We start from the raw sequence: 21452 nt of genomic DNA, 5'->3' as shown, positions 1-21452 counted from the left end.
GACTACATCATAAATCCATAAAGGAACCAAGTAATGCCTCCATACAATTACTGAATGTTATCAGCAGACAGGACTACTTGCAGGGTTTCCCCCCAGTCCTTTTACTCATACACCCTATGGACTGCTCCCGTGGTGCAGACGTACACGCGGTATCGACCGCACACGTATGGTGGCAATGTTTCTACCTTCACGCTTCCATTTTCTCAGTGACTCCTGGACCCTCTGTGGATATTGATCTCGGCTGCAGATTAACGACTTTGTTTGGTTTATTATTAGTCATGAGAAAATTCTCTTCAGGGAGGAAAACCACAAAGTAGAGGCCGGATCAGAGCGGGAGGAGGACCTGGAGCGTGATAAGGTATAAATGCCCCGCACTGAGGCCGCTCGGGGCACACAGACTGCAGGACCTGACTGTAGGGGGCGCCACCATCCATACACTGTCACTTCACTGCGCTGCATCTTCTGCACAGGTAAGTGCAATCTATTTTCCCCTGTTATCAGCCATTCTTATCTCCTCTACACTCGATCTAGGGGCATCAGCAATTTCCAGAAATATGCTTCAGAAATATTCCGGTTGATTCCCATTGCCATGAGAAGATGTTTATGTTCTGAGTTTTCTCCGGACCCCAAATCACAAACTATCGATAGTCAGGAAGGGGTGAAAAAGTAATACAAGCTACTCCTGAGCTTTCCCAGGGGGCCACTCACCAGTCCTGCTGCTCCTCGCCGGGTCCTCCGCTCGCTCCCTCTGGTCCCACTTTGCTCTATGGATCTTTGGGTGGTGACAATGCACCAACCGGTCATGTGGGGCGCGACGGACATCAATGACCTGCCACATTCAGTATATGAGTCCACGATGGGGAATAGACCCGTAGGACAAATGTGACCAATGATGGAGATGACAAAATGTCTGTGCGTGACACCTGCCAACTCCATCATCTGTAAGAACGGTCTGAAAAGCCCAACTGACCCCGGAGAGTGAGTGCAGCTCTGGCTGTGACTGGAGCAGAAGATCAGTCAATGACTTACACTTCCTCCCTATTAATAAGAGACTTATTACATTTAGGTACGTTGTTGGCTTCAGTGATTTCTCGGTGTCTCTGTTCCTCTTCTTCCCCCAGGATGAATGTTCTGTCGTTTCTCACTCTGCTGGGCTCTGTGGTTCTGGCTCTGGGATGCGCTCCTGCACCTGGAGGTGAGATCCTGCCCACACCGCGGACTACAGGGCGGTCATATGTCTGTACACAGCGGGATTATATCTGTGCCACAGGGCAGTCATGTATCTGTACCGCAGAGTGGGATAAAGCATGTGCAGAGGGGTTTTGGTGATGCCGCTACCGAGGTCTCTGATGCCCAGAACCCAACCCAGTCTAAACTCCCAACATTGTGTCAGTCACCCGTAGTATAATATTGTGGCTACATAATGTCATTATATTGGTGCTATATACTGTACATATAATCCAGCAATCATCAAACTATCCAATATATAGCTGGGGCCATCTAATTTTCTGGAATTATTATTGCATAAATCCAAGGAATTACGGACCTGGACTATGGGAAATAATGAGAATCCCATCAGGCCGGTCTACTGCTCCTCACTGAAAGCTGTTTTGTTCTTATTCCTTTAGCCACAAATATAGCAAGAAATGGAGAAGCCTCGCAGATATCTGACTATAAATATGCGATAATGGGATACGCCAAAAATGCCATAGATGGCGGCAAAGACACCGATTACCACAAGGGCTCCTGCACTCACACCAATAATCAGAAAAATGCTTGGTGGATGCTGGACCTGAAGCAGATCTACAAGATATCAAATGTCATCCTAACAAACAGGATAGACTGCTGTAAAGAGAGGCTGATGGGGGCCGAGGTCCGAATCGGCAATTCCCCCAACAACAACAACCCAGTGTAAGTGTGAAAGAAAACAGGTTGTCCCATCTTGTGATCTTCTACAAGGTCTTATCTTGCTTCTCCTCAATGTCTCATCTTGTGTTCTTCTACAAGGTCATGTCTTGTTTCTCCTCAATGTCTCATCTTGTGTTCTTCTACAAGGTCATATCTTGTTCCTCCTCAATGTCTCATCTTGTGTTCTTCTACAAGGTCATGTCTTGTTCCCCCTCAATGTCCCATCTTGTGTTCTTCTACAAGGTCATGTCTTGTTCCTCCTCAATGTCTCTTCTTGTGTTCTTCAACAAGGTCATGTCTTGTTTCTCCTCAATGTCTCATCTTGTGTTCTTCTACAAGGTCTTGTTTTTCCTCAATGTCCCATCTTGTGTTCTTCACAAATGTCCCTTTTTGTGTTCCTCCATAATGTCCCATCTTAGGTTTCACCTCAATATCCTATCTTCTGTTTGCCAGATTCACACACCATGCTTTTTTCATAAAGTCTTGTTTTTTTTCCCGAAAACGTCGGTCCTATATTCCTTCACAATGTTCTGGTTTGCATTTCTTAACCATGCCCATCTTTGGTTTCTCCTCAATGCCCTGTCTTATTTTCTCTCAAAAGCAAAATCATTTTTACCCATTGTCTTCAGACTTTTTTTGGATACTTCCACATTTTGTTTTTTCTACTATGTTTTGGCTTGTGTTCCACCACAAGATTGTGTTTTGTGTTCTTCAACAAATCACCATGTTGTGTCTTTTGTCAATGTTCTATCTGGTGTTGTCATCTTCTTAATTTCCACAGTGTTCTGTTTTCTTTTCATCCACAACATCTTGTCTTTAGTTTCTCCACATTGTCCCTTCTTGTAGATCTTGTGATCTACTATAATGTCATGTCCTGTGTTCCCTCAGAATCACACATCTTGTTTTTTCTATAATGCATTTTGTATCTTGGAAAATTTTTATAACGTGTTTCACTACAATGTTTTGTGTTTTGTTCCTTTTTGTTGTCCTTTTTTGTTGTTTCTGCTTTTTGTACTTTATCTCATTGTACTATATTACGTCTCGTCACACACTTTGTTTCAGTGTTTTTCTTTGTGGTTTTGGTTTTTTTCTAATGTCCTGTTTGCATTACCCCAAAATGTTATGTCTTGTATTTTCATGATATATCCTGTCTTATTTCACTCTGTTCTATCATAAGTACACATTTTGCTTTTGAACACTTTTCTGCCAAAACTCTCATCTTCTGTTCTGCCACAAGGCTTTGCGTTGGATTTTTCCATGATGTGTTGCCTTGTGTTACTGTGGGAGGAGCGGCACCCGTCGAGTGCCCGGGCCGGAACCAGAGGAGCCGTCATCTGGGTTCCGGAGGAAACTGTTCCCGGGGGACAGGATTCGAGGACGGACCGTTGTGACTGATAGGTGGGCTGCGGGAGGGACCGGTATAAAGGAGGCAGGGAATTCCCCAGACGATGAGTCAGCAGACCGGGACAGACACAGCAGGAGAGCGTGGGAGCGACTGCCAGCTGGAGCAACTCACCAGCGCCAGGGAGGATGCCGACTGAGGACTCCAGAGGGACAGTATCCAGAGAGCCGTCCGAGACTTGTTGCCCCACTCCAGACCGCAGTCACTGTGGCCCCAGCACAGCTCGCGGCCGCTGTCGCCTCCCCTCTGCCCGTGGCTGCGGCCTGCCCGCGGCCGCCTCCCCTGAGCTCGTGACCGCAGCCTGTTCCCTGCCACCCGCGGACACCCTGCTTTCAACAGTGGCCGCGGCCAGCACCGTGCCGTCGGCAGCCACGACTGTCCCGCTCCGGTCCACAGCAGGAGTCGGGCCTCTCTTGATTGCGGACTCCCCATCGCAGCCGTTAGCTGCGCAGGTGGCCTGTCACTAGCCACTATACATTGCTGCCGCCTGCCCAGGTCTGGGCACTGTGGCCCATCCGTCCAAGGACTCCGCCGGGTCCTGTGTGGCTCCAGTGTCCTCAGCGCGCTGGAGAGCGCGAAGACTGCGTCAACACCTCAGCAACTGGGCCCAGCAACTATTTCGCCGAAACACCACCAGCCCGAACGGCGAGGGACATCTGGACGGCTAAGTAGACTCTAGACTTAAGGACCCGTAGTCGGCCAAACCGTGGCCCTATAGTGACCGGCCGTTGCTGGGAGTAGTCGTGTGCTGCGTTACTGTGTTTGCTTGTTTAGAGCCCCTGCGTGGGCAACTTGTGTTACCCTTGTTTTGGTGATCAGGCTGTGACTGAGGAAAGTCCCATAACCGTATTCTTAAAAAGCACCGTAGCTGTCTCGTGACTCGACGCTGCATCCTGCGTACCTGCTGGTGCTACATTTTGGCGTAGTCGGCAGGATGCAGTCTCCGAGCGCAGACGGCGGTGCGCCTGATCGGAGTGGGATTGCGCGCGCTACTGATGACAGGGGTCCCCGCTCCAGCATCTCCCTGGGGGCTATGCTAAGTAACTTGCCCCGGTTTTCTGGCTCCGATACTCTGTTGTGGAGCTGGACAGAACGGATGTGGGGCCTTTTCCGTATGCACCCCATGACCCCGATTTAGAGGCTGAGGTAGCCCTTATGGCGTTAGATGGAGAAGCTCGGAAGTCGGTAATGTTGAGACCCTCGGGGCGCTATAACACCTTCGCCAGGGTCTTGCAGATCCTGGAAGAGATCCACAGGGATCCAAGAGACATGGGGGAGCTAAGAACCCGGTTGTTTAGTCGGATGCAGGGGGAGGGGGAGACCATCACCCAGTATATGAATGCCCTCCAGGAGTTACAGAGAGGAAGGACGGAATGGGGGTAGGGCCCATCGACATTACTCTGCGTGACCTGCTAGTGACTGGACTCCGGGACCCGTTAATCAAACAGACATTGCGGGAGCAGATCCGAGTGAACCCACGTTTAGCCTTCTCCGAAGTGGGGAGTCAGGCCCGGGAGCAAGAGCAGGGGATGACGGCTCCCTCCGAAGTGGGGAGTCAGGTCCGGGTGCGAGAGTAGGAGCAGGGGATGACGGCTCCTGTGGGGAAGGCCCGGAGCATGGAGTCTTCTGTAAGTGTTGTCGAAGAACCTCAATGGATTGCGGAAATGAGACAAGAAAAGAAAAGTATCTGGGGCGAGCTGGCCAAAGTAAAGAAGAGAACAGAGCCCGTGCCTGGCCGGCCTAGCTACAATTCCGGGCCCTGGTGGCCTCGCAATGCCCGGGGTGGCCGAGTCTCGCTGTCCCGGTGTTATGAGTGTGGAGAACTGGGCCACTTCGCTCGGGAGTGTCCGCGGCATGGGAAGCGCCCACCCTGGCGGACATTAAACTAGAGGGCTCCGGGCATGGGGGACGCCGTTCGGAGCCGGAAGCCACAACGAAGGGTGGTGGAAGTCCCAAAGAAATGGTCGCTGAGTGCCTAATAGTATGGGCTGAAGTCGAGGGTCGTGCAGTACGGTGCTTCGTAGATACAGGGTCGCAGGTGACGACCATGCCGACAACATACTTCCGGCAACATTTCCCGGAAGCGGCAAGGCCCCAGTGGGGGCCCATGATACGACTAGTGGCCGCAAACCAACTGCCGGTACCTGTCGACGAAGTGGTGTGGCTTCAGATGACATTGTGTGGAAAAGCCCTCGGCTGCCGGGGAGTGGTCCTGACCCACGGAGAGACTAATGACCGCCACCCGGTCATCTTGGGCATGAATATACTGCGGGAGTTCAGCAATCTACTCCTTAACGATTCCACACAGGAGACCCTAAGTCAGTGGGGTTCTCGCACGGCCCAGGGGCAGGTCTTCCAGTGGTTGGTGCGGGAGGCATGAGTGCTCCAGGAGTGTCAGTAAGGTGAGGCTCTGGCCAATGTCATCGCGCCGGCGGGCCCTCCGCTTGTGCTTCCTCCGGGGCAGATGGTGGTGGCTCTGCCAATCCGCGCCCCGATACCACTGGAGGGCGTGGAGGTGCAGGTGGAACCTTGTTACTCACCCTGGCATCCTGGTGGCCCACTCCCTGGCCACAGTGCGGGGAGGGACCGTCTTGGTACGGTGCGTCAACCTGTAAGATAAAACATTGCCCTGAAGCCCCGGGCCGAAGTGGTCAAGCTAGTCCGGCCATTGGAGGAGATGTTGCCGGACCCCGCAGTCCAGTTGCGGGTGCAACCCGAAGATCCCTGGGCAGTCACGGTGCGAACCCAACAGGCAGCCGCAGAAAGAAAGAAAGATGGCACTCTACGTTTTTGCGTGGATTATCGGAAGTTGAATGCCTGCACCATCGAGGATTCGTATCCGCTGCCCCATATAGAAGAGTCTCTGTCCGCCCTGGAGAACGCAACGTACTTTTCCACCCTTGACCTGGCCAGTGGGTACTGGCAGGTGCTGATGTCGGAGGAGGACAGAGCCAAGACGGCATTCATCCTTCCCATGGGACTGTTCAAGTTCAATCGGATGCCGTTTAGGCTGGCCAACGCCCCCGGAACTTTTCAGCGGTTGATGGAGCGGTGTCTCGGAGACCTCAACTTCGAAGCCACATTGATATACCTGGACGATATTATCATCTATTCCGCCACCTTCGAGGACCACCTGAGGCGGTTAGGGCAGGTGCTTGGTCGGCTGCAGAAGTACGGGTTGAAGGTGAAGCCCCAGAAATGCCATCTATTCCGCACCAAGATCGAGTACCTGGGGCATACCGTCTCGACAGAGGGCGTTCGACCATCCCTGGAAAAGGTCGCTGCCATCCAGGGGTGGCCTACCCCCGAGACGGTGAAGGACGTGCGGGCCTTCCTGGGGTAGGCTGGCTACTACCGTCCATTCGTGAAGACTTTTGCACGCCGAGCTCGAGCTCTGTAAGAACCAAGGCGAATGGATGGAAGATCCAGTGGCAGCAACCGCAAGAGGATGCGTTTCAAGACCTCAAAGCTGCTCTCTCGGACGCCCCGGTATTGGCATATGCGGATTTTTCGCAACCGTTCATCCTGCATACCGACGGGAGCCTCCAGGGACTAGGAGCTGTGTTGTCACAGGTGCAGGATGGTCAGGAGAAAGTGATCGCCTATGGTAGCTGGTCGCTGCATGACTCAGAATGCAACCCGGACAATTACAGCTCCTTTAAGCTCGAGCTCCTCGCAGTAGTGTGGGCAATGATGGAGCGATTTGCAGAGTATCTGGCGGGCTCCGAAGTAGTAGCGTGGACCGATAACAACCCATTAGCCCATCTGGAGAATGCCAAGCTGGGGGCCTTCGAGCAGCGGTGGGTAGCTCAGAAGGCCAAATTCAATTATAAGATCTTCTATAAACGGGGAGCTGAAAACGTGCACGCCGACGCGCTCTCAAGAATCCGACACAACACCCCAGGGAGAAACCGAGATGACGAATTAGAAGCAGATGAGACGCCATTCGCCCTCACCACCGCTGTTCTTGCAGTCAGCACGCAGGAAGTGCCTAGTCCGGGACTCCTAGGGGGATGCTGAGACAGCCCCGCGACCACTGGATCCAGCAGCAAGAAGATGCAGAAATTGGACTCCTGCGCCGATGGGTGGCCACCGGTAGATTGCCCACGGGCTCACAGAGGCAGACTTTGACCCAAGATATGTTACTGATGCTGCGCCAGTGGGAAAAACTGGTCATCAAAAAGGGACTCATATCGAAAGGCCATGTCACGAGTCACGTCAGCTACGATATGGCAGGTGATCGTGCCCGGAGACCATCTCAACCAACTGGCCTGGTAAGCCCATGAAAGAGGGGCTCACTTTGGTGCTCAAAAGACGTTACAGTGGTTACAGCAGATAGTGTACCACCCACGCTTACACACTGCTGAAGAAGTTTGTCACACCTGCCTCCCGTGCGAGCTTGCTAAACCCCCTGCGCAACGAGCCCCGGTGCAGACTATTGTGACATCAGCCCCCCGGAGCTTCTTACGGTGGACTACCTGACCATCGGTCCTGCCTATCAGGGGTATGAACATTATCTCGTGATGGTAGACCATTTCACCAAGTTCGCCGTAGTCACCCCCACCCGAGACCAAACAGCGGAGTCAGCTGCTTTCGCGATTTGAAAGAACTTTATTCAAGTGTACGGCTGTCCACAACGAATACATTTGCATCAAAGAGTGTGCGTCCTAGGAAAAGTCATGGAAGAGCTTCACCATCTATACAGAATCGATAAATCGCGGACTACGCCATACCACCCGCAGGGAAACGGAGCCTGCGAGCGATTCAATCGTACGTTGATCCAAATGCTGTGCACCCTGGAGAGCGACCGCAAGGCCCGCTGGCCTGAATATGTCCCCGAACTGATGTGGGTGTATAACAACTGAGTGCATCGAGTAACGGGTTACATCCCCTTTTCATTGCTGTTCGGGCGAGAAGGCAACGAAATTACGGAGGTGGAATTAAACCCGGAAGAGCCACAACCCTGGACCAGGGTAACCTCATGGGTCCTAAATCATCGGCATTGGCTGCAGACCCTCCATCGGATCGTACATACGAAACTCCGGGAACTAGAACACCAGGGGGAACACTACCCCCACCTATTGACTTTCAGGCTGGGGATCGGGTACTCGTACTTGATCAATGTCCCCAAAACAAGTTAGAACCATGGTGGGAGGCAAACCCGTACCGAGTGTTGCATCGGGTAAGCCCCGATGGGCCTGTATACGAAATACAGTCTGAAGGAGATAACACGCCTCTCACTGAGGTTGTGCACCGTAACATGTTACGACCTAGTACATCTGCTGATCCTCCGCGGCCCGAACCGACCCTCGGCCCACGGTCTGGGACCTGGATGACAAAGAGGACTTCCCCGTCACATCTACGGGGCGTCCCAGTAGTGGCATTACAGCAGACCCGGACATCCCACCAGAACCAACTATTCGACCACCCTCCACCTCCCCAGAAGACTCCACTACACCTGAGCTTCGACGCTCCGAGCGGTCAACAGTTGACAAACCCCCTGAACATTACGAACAGGACCAGTTTGTATGGCAACAAGGACTGTCATCCCAAGGAACTAACACGAGTCTACAGAAACCCTCGCCCGAGGACTGGCGAGCATACAGGGCGGGGGAGTGTGGGAGGAACGGCCACCGTCGAGTGTCCGGGCCGGAACCAGAGGAGCCGTCATCTGAGTTCCGGGGGGAAACTGTTCCCGGGGGACAGGATTCGAGGACGGACCGTTGTGACTGACAGGTGGGCTGGGGGAGGGACCGGTATAAAGGAGGCAGGGAATTCCCCAGACGATGAGTCAGCAGACCGGGACAGACACAGCAGGAGAGCGTCGGAGCGACTGCCTGCTAGAGCGACTCACCAGCGCCACGGAGGACGCCGACTGAGGACTCCAGAGGGACGGTATCCAGAGAGCCGACCGAGACTTGTTACCCATCTCCAGACCATGGCCACTGCGGCCCCAGCACAGCTCGCGGCCGCTGTCGCCTCCCCTCTGCCCGCGGCTGCGGCCTACCCGCGGTCGCCCACAGCCGCCTCCCCTGAGCTCGTGACCGCAGCCTGTTCCCTGCCACCCGCAGCCTCCCTGCTTTCACCAGTGGCCGCGGCCAGCACCGCGCTGTCGGTGGCCACGACTGTCCCGCTCCGGTCTGCAGCAGGAGCCGGGCCTCTCTTGATCGCGGACTCCCCGTCGCAGCCGTTAGCTACGCAGGTGGCCTGTCACTCGCCACTATACATCTCTGCCACCTGCCCAGGTCCGGGCGCTGCGGCCCATCCATCCAAGGACTCCGCCGGGGCCTGTGGGGCTCCAGTGTCCTCAGCGCACTGGAGAGCGCGAAGACTGCGTCAACACCTCAGCAACTGGGCCCAGCAACTATTTCGCCAAAAGACCACCAGCCCAAATGGCGAGGGACACCTGGACTGTTAAGTAGACTCTAGACTTAAGGACCTATAGTTGGCCAAACCACGGCCCTATAGTGCCGGGAGTAGTCGTGTGCTGCGTTACTGTGTTTGCTTGTTTAGAGCCCCTGCGTGGGCAACCTGTGTTACCCCTGTTTCGGTGATCAGGCTGTGACTGAGGAAAGTCCCCTCAAGTCCCATAAACGTATTCTTAAAAAGCACCGTAGTTGTCTCGTGACTCGACACTGCATCCTGCGTACCTGCTAGTACTACATTTCTCCTAAATGTCCCTCATTTTTCTTCACAATCTCCTTGATTGTGTTATTTCTCTAGCGTTTCTCAGTTTCTCAACAATGTACTGTCTTACGCTTTTTTATGTTGTGCCATCTAAATCTTTTTATATTGTTCCATCTTGTTTTCTTCGACAGTGAACAATGGCCTATTTCTCCACAATATCATGTCTTGTGTTTCTCAACAATATCTCAATTTGTGAATCTTCATAATGTCCCATGTTATGTTTCTCCACAGCGTCTTATCTTGTGTTTCTCCATAACATCTCAATTTGTGTTTCCTCATAAAGTTCCACCTTGTGTTTCTCCATAACATCCCATCCTGTGTTTTTCCACAATGTCCCACCTTGTGTTTCTTCTTACTGTCCCATCTTGTGTTTCTTTTCATTATGTTCTGTGTTGTTTTGCTACAATGTTCGATATTGTGTTTCTCCATAATGTTCTTTCTTGTATGTCTCCACAATGTCTCATCTTGTGTTTCCTTCCAATATATCATCTTTTGCCTCTCTAGAAGGTCCCATCATTTGTTTCTCCACAATTTCATATCTGGCGTTTCTCCACAATGTCCCATCCTATGTTTCTCCACAATGTCGCATTCTGTGTTTCTCCACAATGTCTCATCTTTTGCCTCTCCACAATGTCCCATCTTGTGTTTCTCCACAATGTCCCATCCTGTGTTTCTCCACAATGTCTCATCTTGTGCTTCCTCCCAATGTCTCATCTTTTGCCTCTCCACAATATCCCATCTAGTGTTTCTCCACAATGTCCCATCTTTTGCCTCTCCACAATGTCCCATCTTGTGTTTCTCCACAATGTCCCATCTTTTGCCTCTCCACAATGTCTCATCTCATGTTTCTCCACAATGTCCCATCTTTTGCCTCTCCAAAATGTCCCATCTTGTGTTTCTCCACAACGTCCCATCTTGTGCATGATTGAACTGTAAATATTTGTTATAATTGTTTACCTTTTGGTCAGAAATATTACAAAGCGGAACATGGGTTCGAATGTTGGCCCTTATCTGGCACTTTGGGGGGTTCCTGAATGTTGTTTTTGTTGTTGTTTAGAAGTGACCTAAAATGACAAATGTGTTGGAATCTGCAGTTGATCATCACAAGGTTTTGATGGTTTTCTTCTCCAGGTGTGATAAAGTCAAGAATGTTAAATCTGCTACCTTGTCCTTCTGCTGTAACGGGATGGAAGGTCGATATGTCAGCGTGGTGATCGGCGGACGCTCAGAATACTTATCTCTTTGTGAGGTTGAGGTTTATGGAGACCCGGTCAATAAAGGCAATAAAGTCTGCTGGTAGCTACCAAAGTCAAGGCAAGCTTCACACATGTCAAGCTTTTTCTTTGTCTAGCTCGTCTTCATCAGCTCTGAGTTCTGTAGATGTTTCCATCACACAAACACAGGTTAGAGGATGGGAAGGAACATGTTCTCAACGGTTATTTCTGCATTTGGTTAAATTTGAAAATAAACACAAATTCCTCGTTTCGCACCCATGGCTACATTGTTTAAATGATCAAGGGAAGAAACAATAAAATGTAGGGAATCATGACGCCCTTCACTTCCATGTTCCAGCTAGCACCATGTCTGTGTCATCTCTGCTCCTGATACTTCACACCAAGTACTGAAGTGACATTTCCTTCCTTACCTTTCGTCTGTCTTCCCTAGAACTTTTGGGGAAGATAAATAAAACAAGATTTTGGGATTCTCGGATAAGAGATGTTTTAGCTGTTGGGTCCGATTCATCACTTGCATTTTTTTCTTTTTCGATTTGTGAGTTTTCCAACATTTTTGTGCACTAAATTCATCAAAACGGCGCTCACAATTGAAGAATTTTGCACAAGGCCAAAAATAGAGGATTTCTTTAGAATGCAGTGAAAACTCATTGACTTTGTTTTATGAGACATTGCAGCCAATGCCCAATATTCACAATCTCCATAAAGCCTGGGCTGCACTGCGGCTCTTTATAGTGCTACTGCTAGATTATAACTGTGAAGTGGCAGCTGCCGTCCTGCCAGAGGTGAAGCTCAGGGGTGGCGAAACACGAGTGAGCTCCTAACTAGGTATAGGGGAACCTCAGCAGATGACCGCGCTGTCGCACTGTTACTGAAAATTACTCACTATACAAAGACCAACACTGAGATTACCACCGTGCACAGGCAGATTATAACGAGGGCAATCTTGGATATCGTTGCGGCTCCTGGGGGCCCAGGGCCAGATTGCCCGCATTATAATACGTTATGCACTGCCCACATGACAATATAGCAGATGTGGACACACGGCACTCGCTGCCCGGTCATGTCTGCTTACAAAGGTCATGCGGAGCCCCTGTGATTCCCAGCTGTCGGATCCTGCAGCTCCAGTCCTGCGCGGCGCTCAACGCTTGCTCTACCTCCCTGCTCCTCTGGTGCTGCCTGTCAGCGCTTCCCTCCTGCTGGCGGCTCCTGGCGATGGCAAGATGCAAACAGCATGTGAAAGATGTGTGAGAGAGGGATGTGGACATGTAAGGGGGCTGCAGGGTGTGTAACCAGGGGGGCTGCATGGTGTGTAACCAGGGGAGTTGCAGAGTATGTAACCAGGGGGGTTGCAGAGTATGTAACCAGGGGGGCTGCAGGGTGTGTAACCAGGGGGGCTGCAGGCTGTGTAACCAGGGGGGCTGCAGGCTGTGTAACCAGGGGGGCTGCAGGCTGTGTAACCAGGGGGGCTGCAGGCTGTGTAACCAGGGGGGCTGCAGGGTGTGTAACCAGGGGGGCTGCAGGGTGTGTAACCAGGGGGGCTGCAGGCTGTGTAACCAGGGGAGCTGCAGGGTGTGTAACCAGGGGAGCTGCAGGGTGTGTAACCAGGGGAGCTGCAGGGTGTGTAACCAGGGGAGCTGCAGGGTGTGTAACCACGGGGGCTGCATGGTGTGTACCCAGGGGGGCTGCAGGCTATGTAACCAGGGGGCTGCAGGGTATGTAATCAGGAGGGCTGCATGGTGTGTAACCAGGGGGCATGTTGTCAGCTGCACATTTAGATCCATTTTCAGGGCTTCCAAACATGTTACTCGCTGACATCGAGCGTTGATATATTCACCCTCAAACGATGAAGGCCTGCAGACCTCTCACGAGATGCACGTGGTGGCATTGTCCATGGAGCACATACTACATGGGGATAAACAGCACAGAGAAAAGCAGAAAAAGCAATGGAAGCTAGTAAGGAAAACACAAAACTATGCTCTTCTGTCAGGCAATCATATGTTTAATTATTAATGTGCACCTGTCAGCTGTTTTGGTCGCTATAAGATGCGTCCGCTGCCTTTCCGGGCTTATCGAAAAAATTAAGGAGGTGCACACAGCTGACGAGAAGATGAGGAGCAAGCTGAATTGCAATGATCCGCAATGCATAGAGATAGTCAAACAGCCGCACTCTCAAACCGATTGCAGAAAAGTTTTTAATTAGAAAAAAAATGACATCACAAAAAAGAATTCAAATTCGATGTGCAAAGCAAAAGAATCAAGAAGCGCGTGATGTGTCGACCGTCAATGGTCTTTCTCAAACAACTCTGAAAGACAAATAAACGTGTATAAATGATATGGTATATACAGATTTACAATAAAACAGGTATAATAATAATAATAATAAATTTTATTTCTATAGCGCTGACATATTCCGCAGCACTTTGCATTTCGGAGGGGACTTGTACAGACAATAGACATTACAGCATAACAATAATCACATAGATTATAACAAATACCAAGAGGAATGAGGGCCCTGCTCGCAGGCTTACAGTCTATGAGGAAAGAGGGAGACACGAAAGGTGGGTGGTAACAGTTGCCCTGATTGTATGGACCAGCCATAATGTTAAGTGTGTAACAGTACAGACACAAGGGCTAATGGATGCATAAAGCATGTGGGAACATGATGCGGGGAACCTGGTTATGGTAAAACTTTTGGCTGTGCCACACAGGGATAGATTAGGTTAATGTGTTGAGGCGATAGGCCAGTCTGAATAAAGGCGCTTTCAGGGCACGCTTAAAATTGTGGGGATTGGGGACTAATCGTATTGACCTGGGAAGTGCATTTCAAAGAATTGGCGCAGCACGAGTAAAGTCTTGGAGACGGGAGTGGGAGGTTCTGACTATTGAGGATACTAACCTCAGGTCATCAGCAGAATGGAGGGTGCGGGTAGGGTGGTATACTGAAACAAGGGAGGAGATGTAGGGTGGTGCTGAGCCATGGAGGGCTTTGTGGGTGAGGGTACTAAGTTTATATTGAATTCTGGAGTGGATGGGTAGCCAGTGTAATGACTGGCACAAGGTAGAGGCATCGGTGTAACAATTGGCGAGTCATATGATCCTGGCTGCAGCATTCAAGACAGATTGGAGAGGGGAGAGTTTGGTAAGAGGGAGACCGATTAGAAGAGAGTTACAATAGTCCAGACGAGAATGAATAAGAGAAACAGTAAGAGTTTTTGCAGAGTCAAAAGTAAGAAAAGGTCGAATTCTAGAGAAGTTTTTGAGGTGCAGATGACAAGAGCGAGCCGGTGATCGTATGTGGGGGGGCAAAGGAAAGCTCGGAATCAAGTATGACCCCAAGACAGCGGGCATGTTGCTGGGGAGTAATAGTGGAACCACACACAGAAATGGCAATGTCGGGTATAGATACATTAGTAGAGGGAGGAAACACCAGGAGCTCAGTCTTTGACAGGTTCAGTTTCAGATATAGTGAGGACATGATATTAGACACAGCGTTTAGACAATCGCCGGTGTTTTCTAGAAAGGCTGGCGTGATGTCAGGAGAAGAAGCGTATAATTGGGTGTCATCAGCATAGAGATGGTACTGGAAACCAAATCTACTGATTGTTTGACCAATAGGGGCAGTGTACAAAGAGAAGAGGAGGGGGCCTAGAACCGATCCTTGAGGAACCCCAACAGTAAGGGGAAGGTGAGAGGAGGAGGAACCGGCAAAAGATACAGTAAAGGAGCGGTCGGAGAGATAGGAGGAGAACCAGGAGAGAACGGTGTCCTTGAGGCCAATGGAAAGTAGCATAGTGAGGAGGAGCTGATGATCCACAGTGTCGAATGCTGCAGAGAGATCCAAGAGAATTAGCATGGAGTAATGACCATTAGATTTAGCTGTTAGCAGATCATTAGAGACTTTAGTGAGGGCAGTTTCAGTGGAGTGTAAAGAGCGGAAACCGGATTGGAGAGGGTCGAGAACAGAGTTATCAAAGAGATAGCGGGTAAGACGGGAGTGGACCAGGCGTTCCAGGAGTTTAGAGATGAAGGGAAGATTAGAGACAGGTCTATAGTTAGCGGCACAGTTTTGGTCGAGGGATGGTTTTTTAAGTAGTGGATGTATGATGGCATGCTTAAATGAGGAGGGAAAGATACCAGAGAGCGAGAGAGAGGTTAAATATTTTAGTTAGGTGAGGGGTGACAGCAGGGGAAAGGGACTGGAGGAGATGTGACAGAACTGGGTCACTGGTGCAAGTGGTTGGGTAAGAAGATGCAAGGAGCCTGCTTACTTCTTCTGTGACTGGTTCAAAATAAGAGAGTGAGCTAGATGCAGTGGGGGAGGGAGGACAGTGCATGGTATGAGGGGATTGGGAGATAATTTCCTGTCAAATCTGGTCAATTTTTTCTTTGAAGTAATTGGCCAGATCGTCAGCTCGGAGCTCCGTGGTTGGGGCCTGTACTGTTGGGTTGAGTAGAGAATGAAAAGTGTCAAAGAGACGTTTCGGGTTATTGGACAGTGAGGTGATGAGGGTGTTGAAATAGGCTTGTTTGGAGAGGTGAAGGGCAGTGTTGTATGTTCGAAGCATAAACTTATAATGGATGAAGGTATGAAAGATGGTTCAAGTATCCAGACATTGGATATAAGGATCATCTGAATAATAGCGCTGTTACCAAACACACAGAGCCAATAAATTGTTATATTATTAGTCTCAACTAGTGTTGAGCATTCCGATACCGCAAGTATCGGGTATCGGCCGATACTTGCTGTATCGGAATTCCGATACCGACTTCCGATATTTTTTCAATATCGGAATTCGGCATCGGAATCGGAAGTTCAAAGTTGATTGACAGCCTGACGTCATCATGATGCGCGGTGTGTGCGCATCATGATGCGCCGTCATTTCGGGCCTTCCGGGGGTCTCTGCCGGCCTGCCGGGGGGCTGTGTGGACTGCCCGGGGTCTGTACCGGCCTGCCGGGGGGCTGTGCCGGCCTGCCGGTGGTCTGTGCACCCTGTGGGGGTCTGTACCGGCCTGCCGGGGGGCTGTGCCGGCCTGCCGGTGGTCTGTGCACCCTGTGGGGGTCTGTACCGGCCTGCCGGGGGGCTGTGCCAGCCTGCCGGGGGGCTGTGCTGATGTCCGGGGGTCTGTGCAAGCATCGTCCGATGGGACTACAAGTCCCATCTGGCGATGCCTGCTACCATGACAGTGATTGACACATTAGCCAATGATGGGACAGTAGTAGTCCCATCATCCGGCTAATGTGTTAAATGTTAAAAAAAAAAAAAATACTACATACATACTACATACATACTACATGCATGCTACATACATACTACATGCTACATACATACTACATACATACTACATGCATGCTACATACATACTACATGCTACATACATACTACATATATACTACATACATACTACATATATACTACATACATGCTACATACATACTGCATGCTACATACATACCACATACATACTACATACTACATACATACTACATACATACTACATGCTACATACATACCACATACATACTACATACATACTACATGCATGCTACATACATACTACATATATACTACATACATGCTACATACATACTACATGCTACATACATACCACATACATACTACATACATACTACATGCTACATACATACTACATGCTACATACATACTACATACATTCTACATACATGATACATACATACTACATACATACTACATGCATGCTACATACATACTACATGCTACATACATACCACATACATACTACATACATACTACATGCATGCTACATACATACTACATATATACTACATACATGCTACATACATGCTACATACATACCACATACATACTACATACATACTACATGCTACATACATACTACATATATACTACATGCATGCTACATACATACTACATGCTACATACATACCACATGCTACATACATACTACATATATACTACATGCATGCTACATACATACTACATATATACTACATACATGCTACATACATACTACATATATACTACATACATGCTACATACATACTACATATATACTACATGCATGCTACATACATACTACATACATACTACATGCTACATACATACCACATACATACTACATACATACTACATACAACATATATACTGCATGCTACATGCATGCTACATACATACTACATACATGCTACATACATACTACATGCTACATACATACCACATACATACTACATACATACTACATACAACATATATACTGCATGCTACATGCATGCTACATACATACTACATACATACTACATGCTACATACATACCACATACATACTACATACATACTACATGCTACATACATACTACATATATACTACATGCATGCTACATATATACTACATACATGCTACATACATACCACATACATACTACATACATACTACATACAACATATATACTGCATGCTACATGCATGCTACATACATACTACATACATACTACATGCTACATACATACCACATACATACTACATACATACTACATGCTACATACATACTACATATATACTACATGCATGCTACATACATACCACATACATGCTACATGCATGCTACATATATACTACATGCATGCTACATACATACTACATATATACTACATGCATGCTACATACATACTACATATATACTACATGCATGCTACATACATACTGCATGCTACATGCATGCTACATACATACTACATACATACTACATGCTACATACATACCACATATATACTACATACATACAATACATTCATACAATACATACATAGACATACAGTACATATAACATAGAGTAACATACTTACCAATACTTGTCACATTGTTCCCCGAAGCCATTGTCTTTTCCGGAATAAATATTAACATAACAAACCACAAAAATACTCACCCACGATCCGAAGCAGTCCACGAGTGTGTCCCACGACGATCTTGGGTAGAGAACGGCAGCATCAGATGATGCTGCCGTTCTCTACGGGCTGCAGGAATCCAATGACGGAAGGTAGGTATCCTTCCGCACTGTATTCCTCCGCCACTTAAAAAAAAAAAGTCCCTAGTCTCACTTTATGCCATTGCTGCGTGGGAAATTCCCACCCATATGTAGTATGTATGTAGTATATATGTAGTATGTATGTTGCATGTAGTATTTATGTAGTATGAATGTAGCATGTATGTAGTATGCATGTTGTATGTATGTAGCATGCATGTAGTATATATGTAGTATGTATGTAGTATGTATGTAGTATGTAGCATGTATGTAGTATGCATGTTGTATGTATGTAGCATGTAATTTTTTTTTTTTTTTTTTACATTCAACACATTAGCCGGATGATGGGACTACTACTGTCCCATCATTGGCTAATGTGTCAATCACTGTCATGGTAGCAGGCATCGCCCGATGGGACTTGTAGTCCCATCGGACGATGCCTGCACAGACCCCCGAAGCCTGCACAGACCCCCGGCAGGCCGGCACAGCCCCCCGGCAGGCCGGCACAGCCCCCCGGAGCCTGCACAGACCACCGGCAGGCCGGCACAGCCCCCCGGCAGGCCGGCACAGCCCCCCGGCAGGCCGGCACAGCCCCCCGGCAGGCTGGCACAGCCCCCCGGAGCCTGCACAGACCACCGGCAGGCCGGCACAGACCACCGGCAGGCCGGCACAGACCACCGGCAGGCCGGCACAGACCACCGGAGCCTGCACAGACCACCGGCAGGCCAGCACAGCCCCCCGGCAGGCCGGCACAGACCACCGAAGCCTGCACAGACCCCCTGGCAGGCCGGCACAGCCCCCCGAAAGGCCCGTACAGACCCCAGAGAGGCTGTACAAGGCAAAAACAGGGTTTTTCTTATTCCGATACCGGAAGTCCCATAGACTTGAATGGGACTTCCGGTATCGGAATCGGCGATACCGATACTTTTTTTTAAAGATCGGCCGATACCATCCGATCCGATACTTTGAAGAAATCGGACGGTATCGCTCAACTCTAGTCACAACTGTAAAATTAATAGCATTGAACCAAGAGGACAAGGAATGAAGGGAGGGGGGGCAATGAAAAATAGAAAAAAGGAAGGAAGTAACAGAAGCGTGCAAGTAAAGTAGGTATACAGCTGTATATAGTAGCCACAATTCTAGCAGGGTATAGGGTGACTATGAGATACTGACCTGTTAGTGATTCAGCACGGCCAGAGAACGGCGATGCAATTCATGAGTAGAAAGTGTTCTGTAAAAAGAATTGTTTTAATTTAGTACACTGTTCCTTTAAGGGAATCACAGCCTAATAGTGCAGAAATGTAATAGTGCCATAATACCTGATGTTTCGGATACTAACCACTGGTGCATAGTGTCCAGAGATGCGCTTCCCGGCGCTGCATGTGGCGGTGTGCCAGGGCGTGTGATCTATTGTGGAGGTGTGTGTGCATTGGTGGCAGTGGAGCTATAGAAATGGGAGCTGAGTGGTGACTTTCCAGCGTGCGTGACCTGGAAATAACCGCTTGCATCGAATAGTTGATTTATGGCTAGTTATCCTATCTTTTACGTGTTGTATTGTCTCACCGATGTACAGTAAGCCACAAGGGCATTTCATTGCATGGATAACGAAATTACTGTCACATGTGAAAAAACCTTTGATAGGATAGCGTTTGCCTGTGTGCGGATGAGTAATATCACTTGATTTTATAACATTCGAACAGGCGGCACAACCTAAACAAGGGAAAGTGCCAGTCCGTCGCCTTTTGAGAACCCCCAATATCAGCCCTCACTAAATGATCTTTAAACTTACGAGGTCTGCGAGTACACATTAAGGCTCCTTCAGCTCCGGAAGCGAAACTTCAACAGGTTCCCAGAACATTATCGTTTTTTAGGCAAATACTATCCGGAGAGAGGCAACCAACGTCCACCACGAGGAGGCTAACACGGAGGTACAACCATAAGCAGAGAAGATCGTATGACAACCTGGTCTCAGGTAAGACCCCCAACACAGTGGCCAACATTCCATCATACACCTTGAGCCCCACTGAACTGGCAGTCCTCCGCCGAGGCCTCTCCTTTAGTCCCACTCCACCTTGTTACAGCTTTAGACCTGAGCAAGATTTGCAGAGGTTCTTCCGCAACATCAGGCTCAAGACACACTTTGGACTGCAATCGTCAGCTATTGGAAGCAGTACCGCCCCTACTAGGAGCGCTCCTGTTCCTGATCTGTCTATCTCCACACTAGGTCTTAGAAACATTAGTACGTTTAATCCACCACATACGTGTCATGTACCTGAACCATGTATAGACTTCATACACAGAGATATATGGGACTTCCTAAACTTACAACAAAAGGGTTCCTTTCAGATGGCCAGTAACTTATCTCAGTCAGATAAATTAGCTATTGATTCCCTCAAGACCAATGCAAACATAATTGTCAATCAGGCAGATAAGGGTGGGGCTATTGTGGTGCCCCGTTACATTTAGCGATGCACCAGCGATCCCGACCACAATATGACCTGGTCAGGATCGCTGGTGCATCGCTAAATGGTCGCTAGTGAGCTGCCAAACAGGCAGATCTCACCAGCGACGCAGCAGTGGTCGTTACTTACCTGTCAGACGCGGCGATGATGACGTCCTGTGCACGCGTCCACGCGTCGCTCGTCGGTGCCAGCTGGAAGCCGCCGACGAGAAATGGACCAGGCCGATCTCGCGCGATCACCGATAACCAGCGGGGGAGCCGGTCGGAAGTGAGTATCACATGTAGCGATATCGCTAGCGATATCGCTGCTGCGTCACAAAATCGGTGACGCTTTAGTGATATTGCTAGCGATATCGCAATGTGTAAAGCCCCCTAATATCTCACAGAAGTTTCTTGTCTACTTGGTGATACTTCTACTTACATAAAAAATCAGCAAAGATGCCTTCATGAGAATCAAATCTAAGATTGATCAGAAACTTCAAAAATACGTGATACTCAATACAACTGACCAAAAAACAGTCACCGTTCTCACTAATCCACATCCAGTCACCCCGGTATTCTATATTCTACCAAAGATTCACAAATCACTTTGTAATCCTCCTGGCCGCCCCATTGTGGCATATTATAGAAATGCTGTCGATAAGCCCTGAAAGGTGGTGGCCACATCTTATAGCGGCCAAAACTGCTGACTGGTTCCCTTTACCTATGCAGTTACCTGCAGCCTTGCACTTAAAATGCAG

At 49.1% G+C, this 21452-nt stretch overlaps 1 protein-coding gene and 1 long non-coding RNA gene across 2 annotated transcripts in view; one reads left to right on the top strand and one right to left on the bottom strand.

Annotated features, from left to right (window-relative positions):
* Nucleotides 1-329: 329 nt before the first annotated feature.
* Nucleotides 330-11486, top strand: LOC141047916 (fucolectin-like). Its single transcript, XM_073543237.1, has 4 exons — nt 330-470; nt 1122-1195; nt 1629-1911; nt 11129-11486. Exons 2-4 carry the CDS (start codon nt 1123-1125, stop codon nt 11295-11297), a joined length of 525 nt encoding a protein of 174 aa, XP_073399338.1. The 5' UTR covers nt 330-470; nt 1122; the 3' UTR covers nt 11298-11486.
* Nucleotides 11487-13406: 1920 nt separating this feature from the next.
* The window catches only part of LOC141047918 (uncharacterized), a 53563-nt gene continuing 45517 nt past the window's right edge, over nt 13407-21452 (bottom strand). Inside the window, exons 2-3 of the long non-coding RNA XR_012219926.1 lie at nt 19425-19482; nt 13407-13535 (exon numbers count right to left, since the gene is read on the bottom strand). This is a non-coding gene — a long non-coding RNA (uncharacterized lncRNA). The remainder of the gene's footprint in view (nt 13536-19424; nt 19483-21452) is intronic.

This window comes from Dendrobates tinctorius, unplaced genomic scaffold, assembly GCF_039654945.1.
Source record: "Dendrobates tinctorius isolate UK_male_01 unplaced genomic scaffold, ASM3965494v1 ptg000130l, whole genome shotgun sequence".
NCBI classification, from domain to species: Eukaryota; Metazoa; Chordata; class Amphibia; order Anura; family Dendrobatidae; genus Dendrobates; species Dendrobates tinctorius.
This window is presented reverse-complemented; position numbering and strand designations above follow the sequence as displayed.

Bases quoted from the DNA above. Each gene is read 5' to 3' on its own strand.
- LOC141047916 (XM_073543237.1), top strand. From the start codon at position 1,123: ATGAATGTTCTGTCGTTTCTCACTCTGCTGGGCTCTGTGGTTCTGGCT. The intron at 1,196-1,628 runs GTGAGATCCTGC...TTATTCCTTTAG, and splicing joins ATGCGCTCCTGCACCTGGAG to CCACAAATATAGCAAGAAAT. The intron at 1,912-11,128 runs GTAAGTGTGAAA...TTTCTTCTCCAG, and splicing joins CCCAACAACAACAACCCAGT to GTGTGATAAAGTCAAGAATG.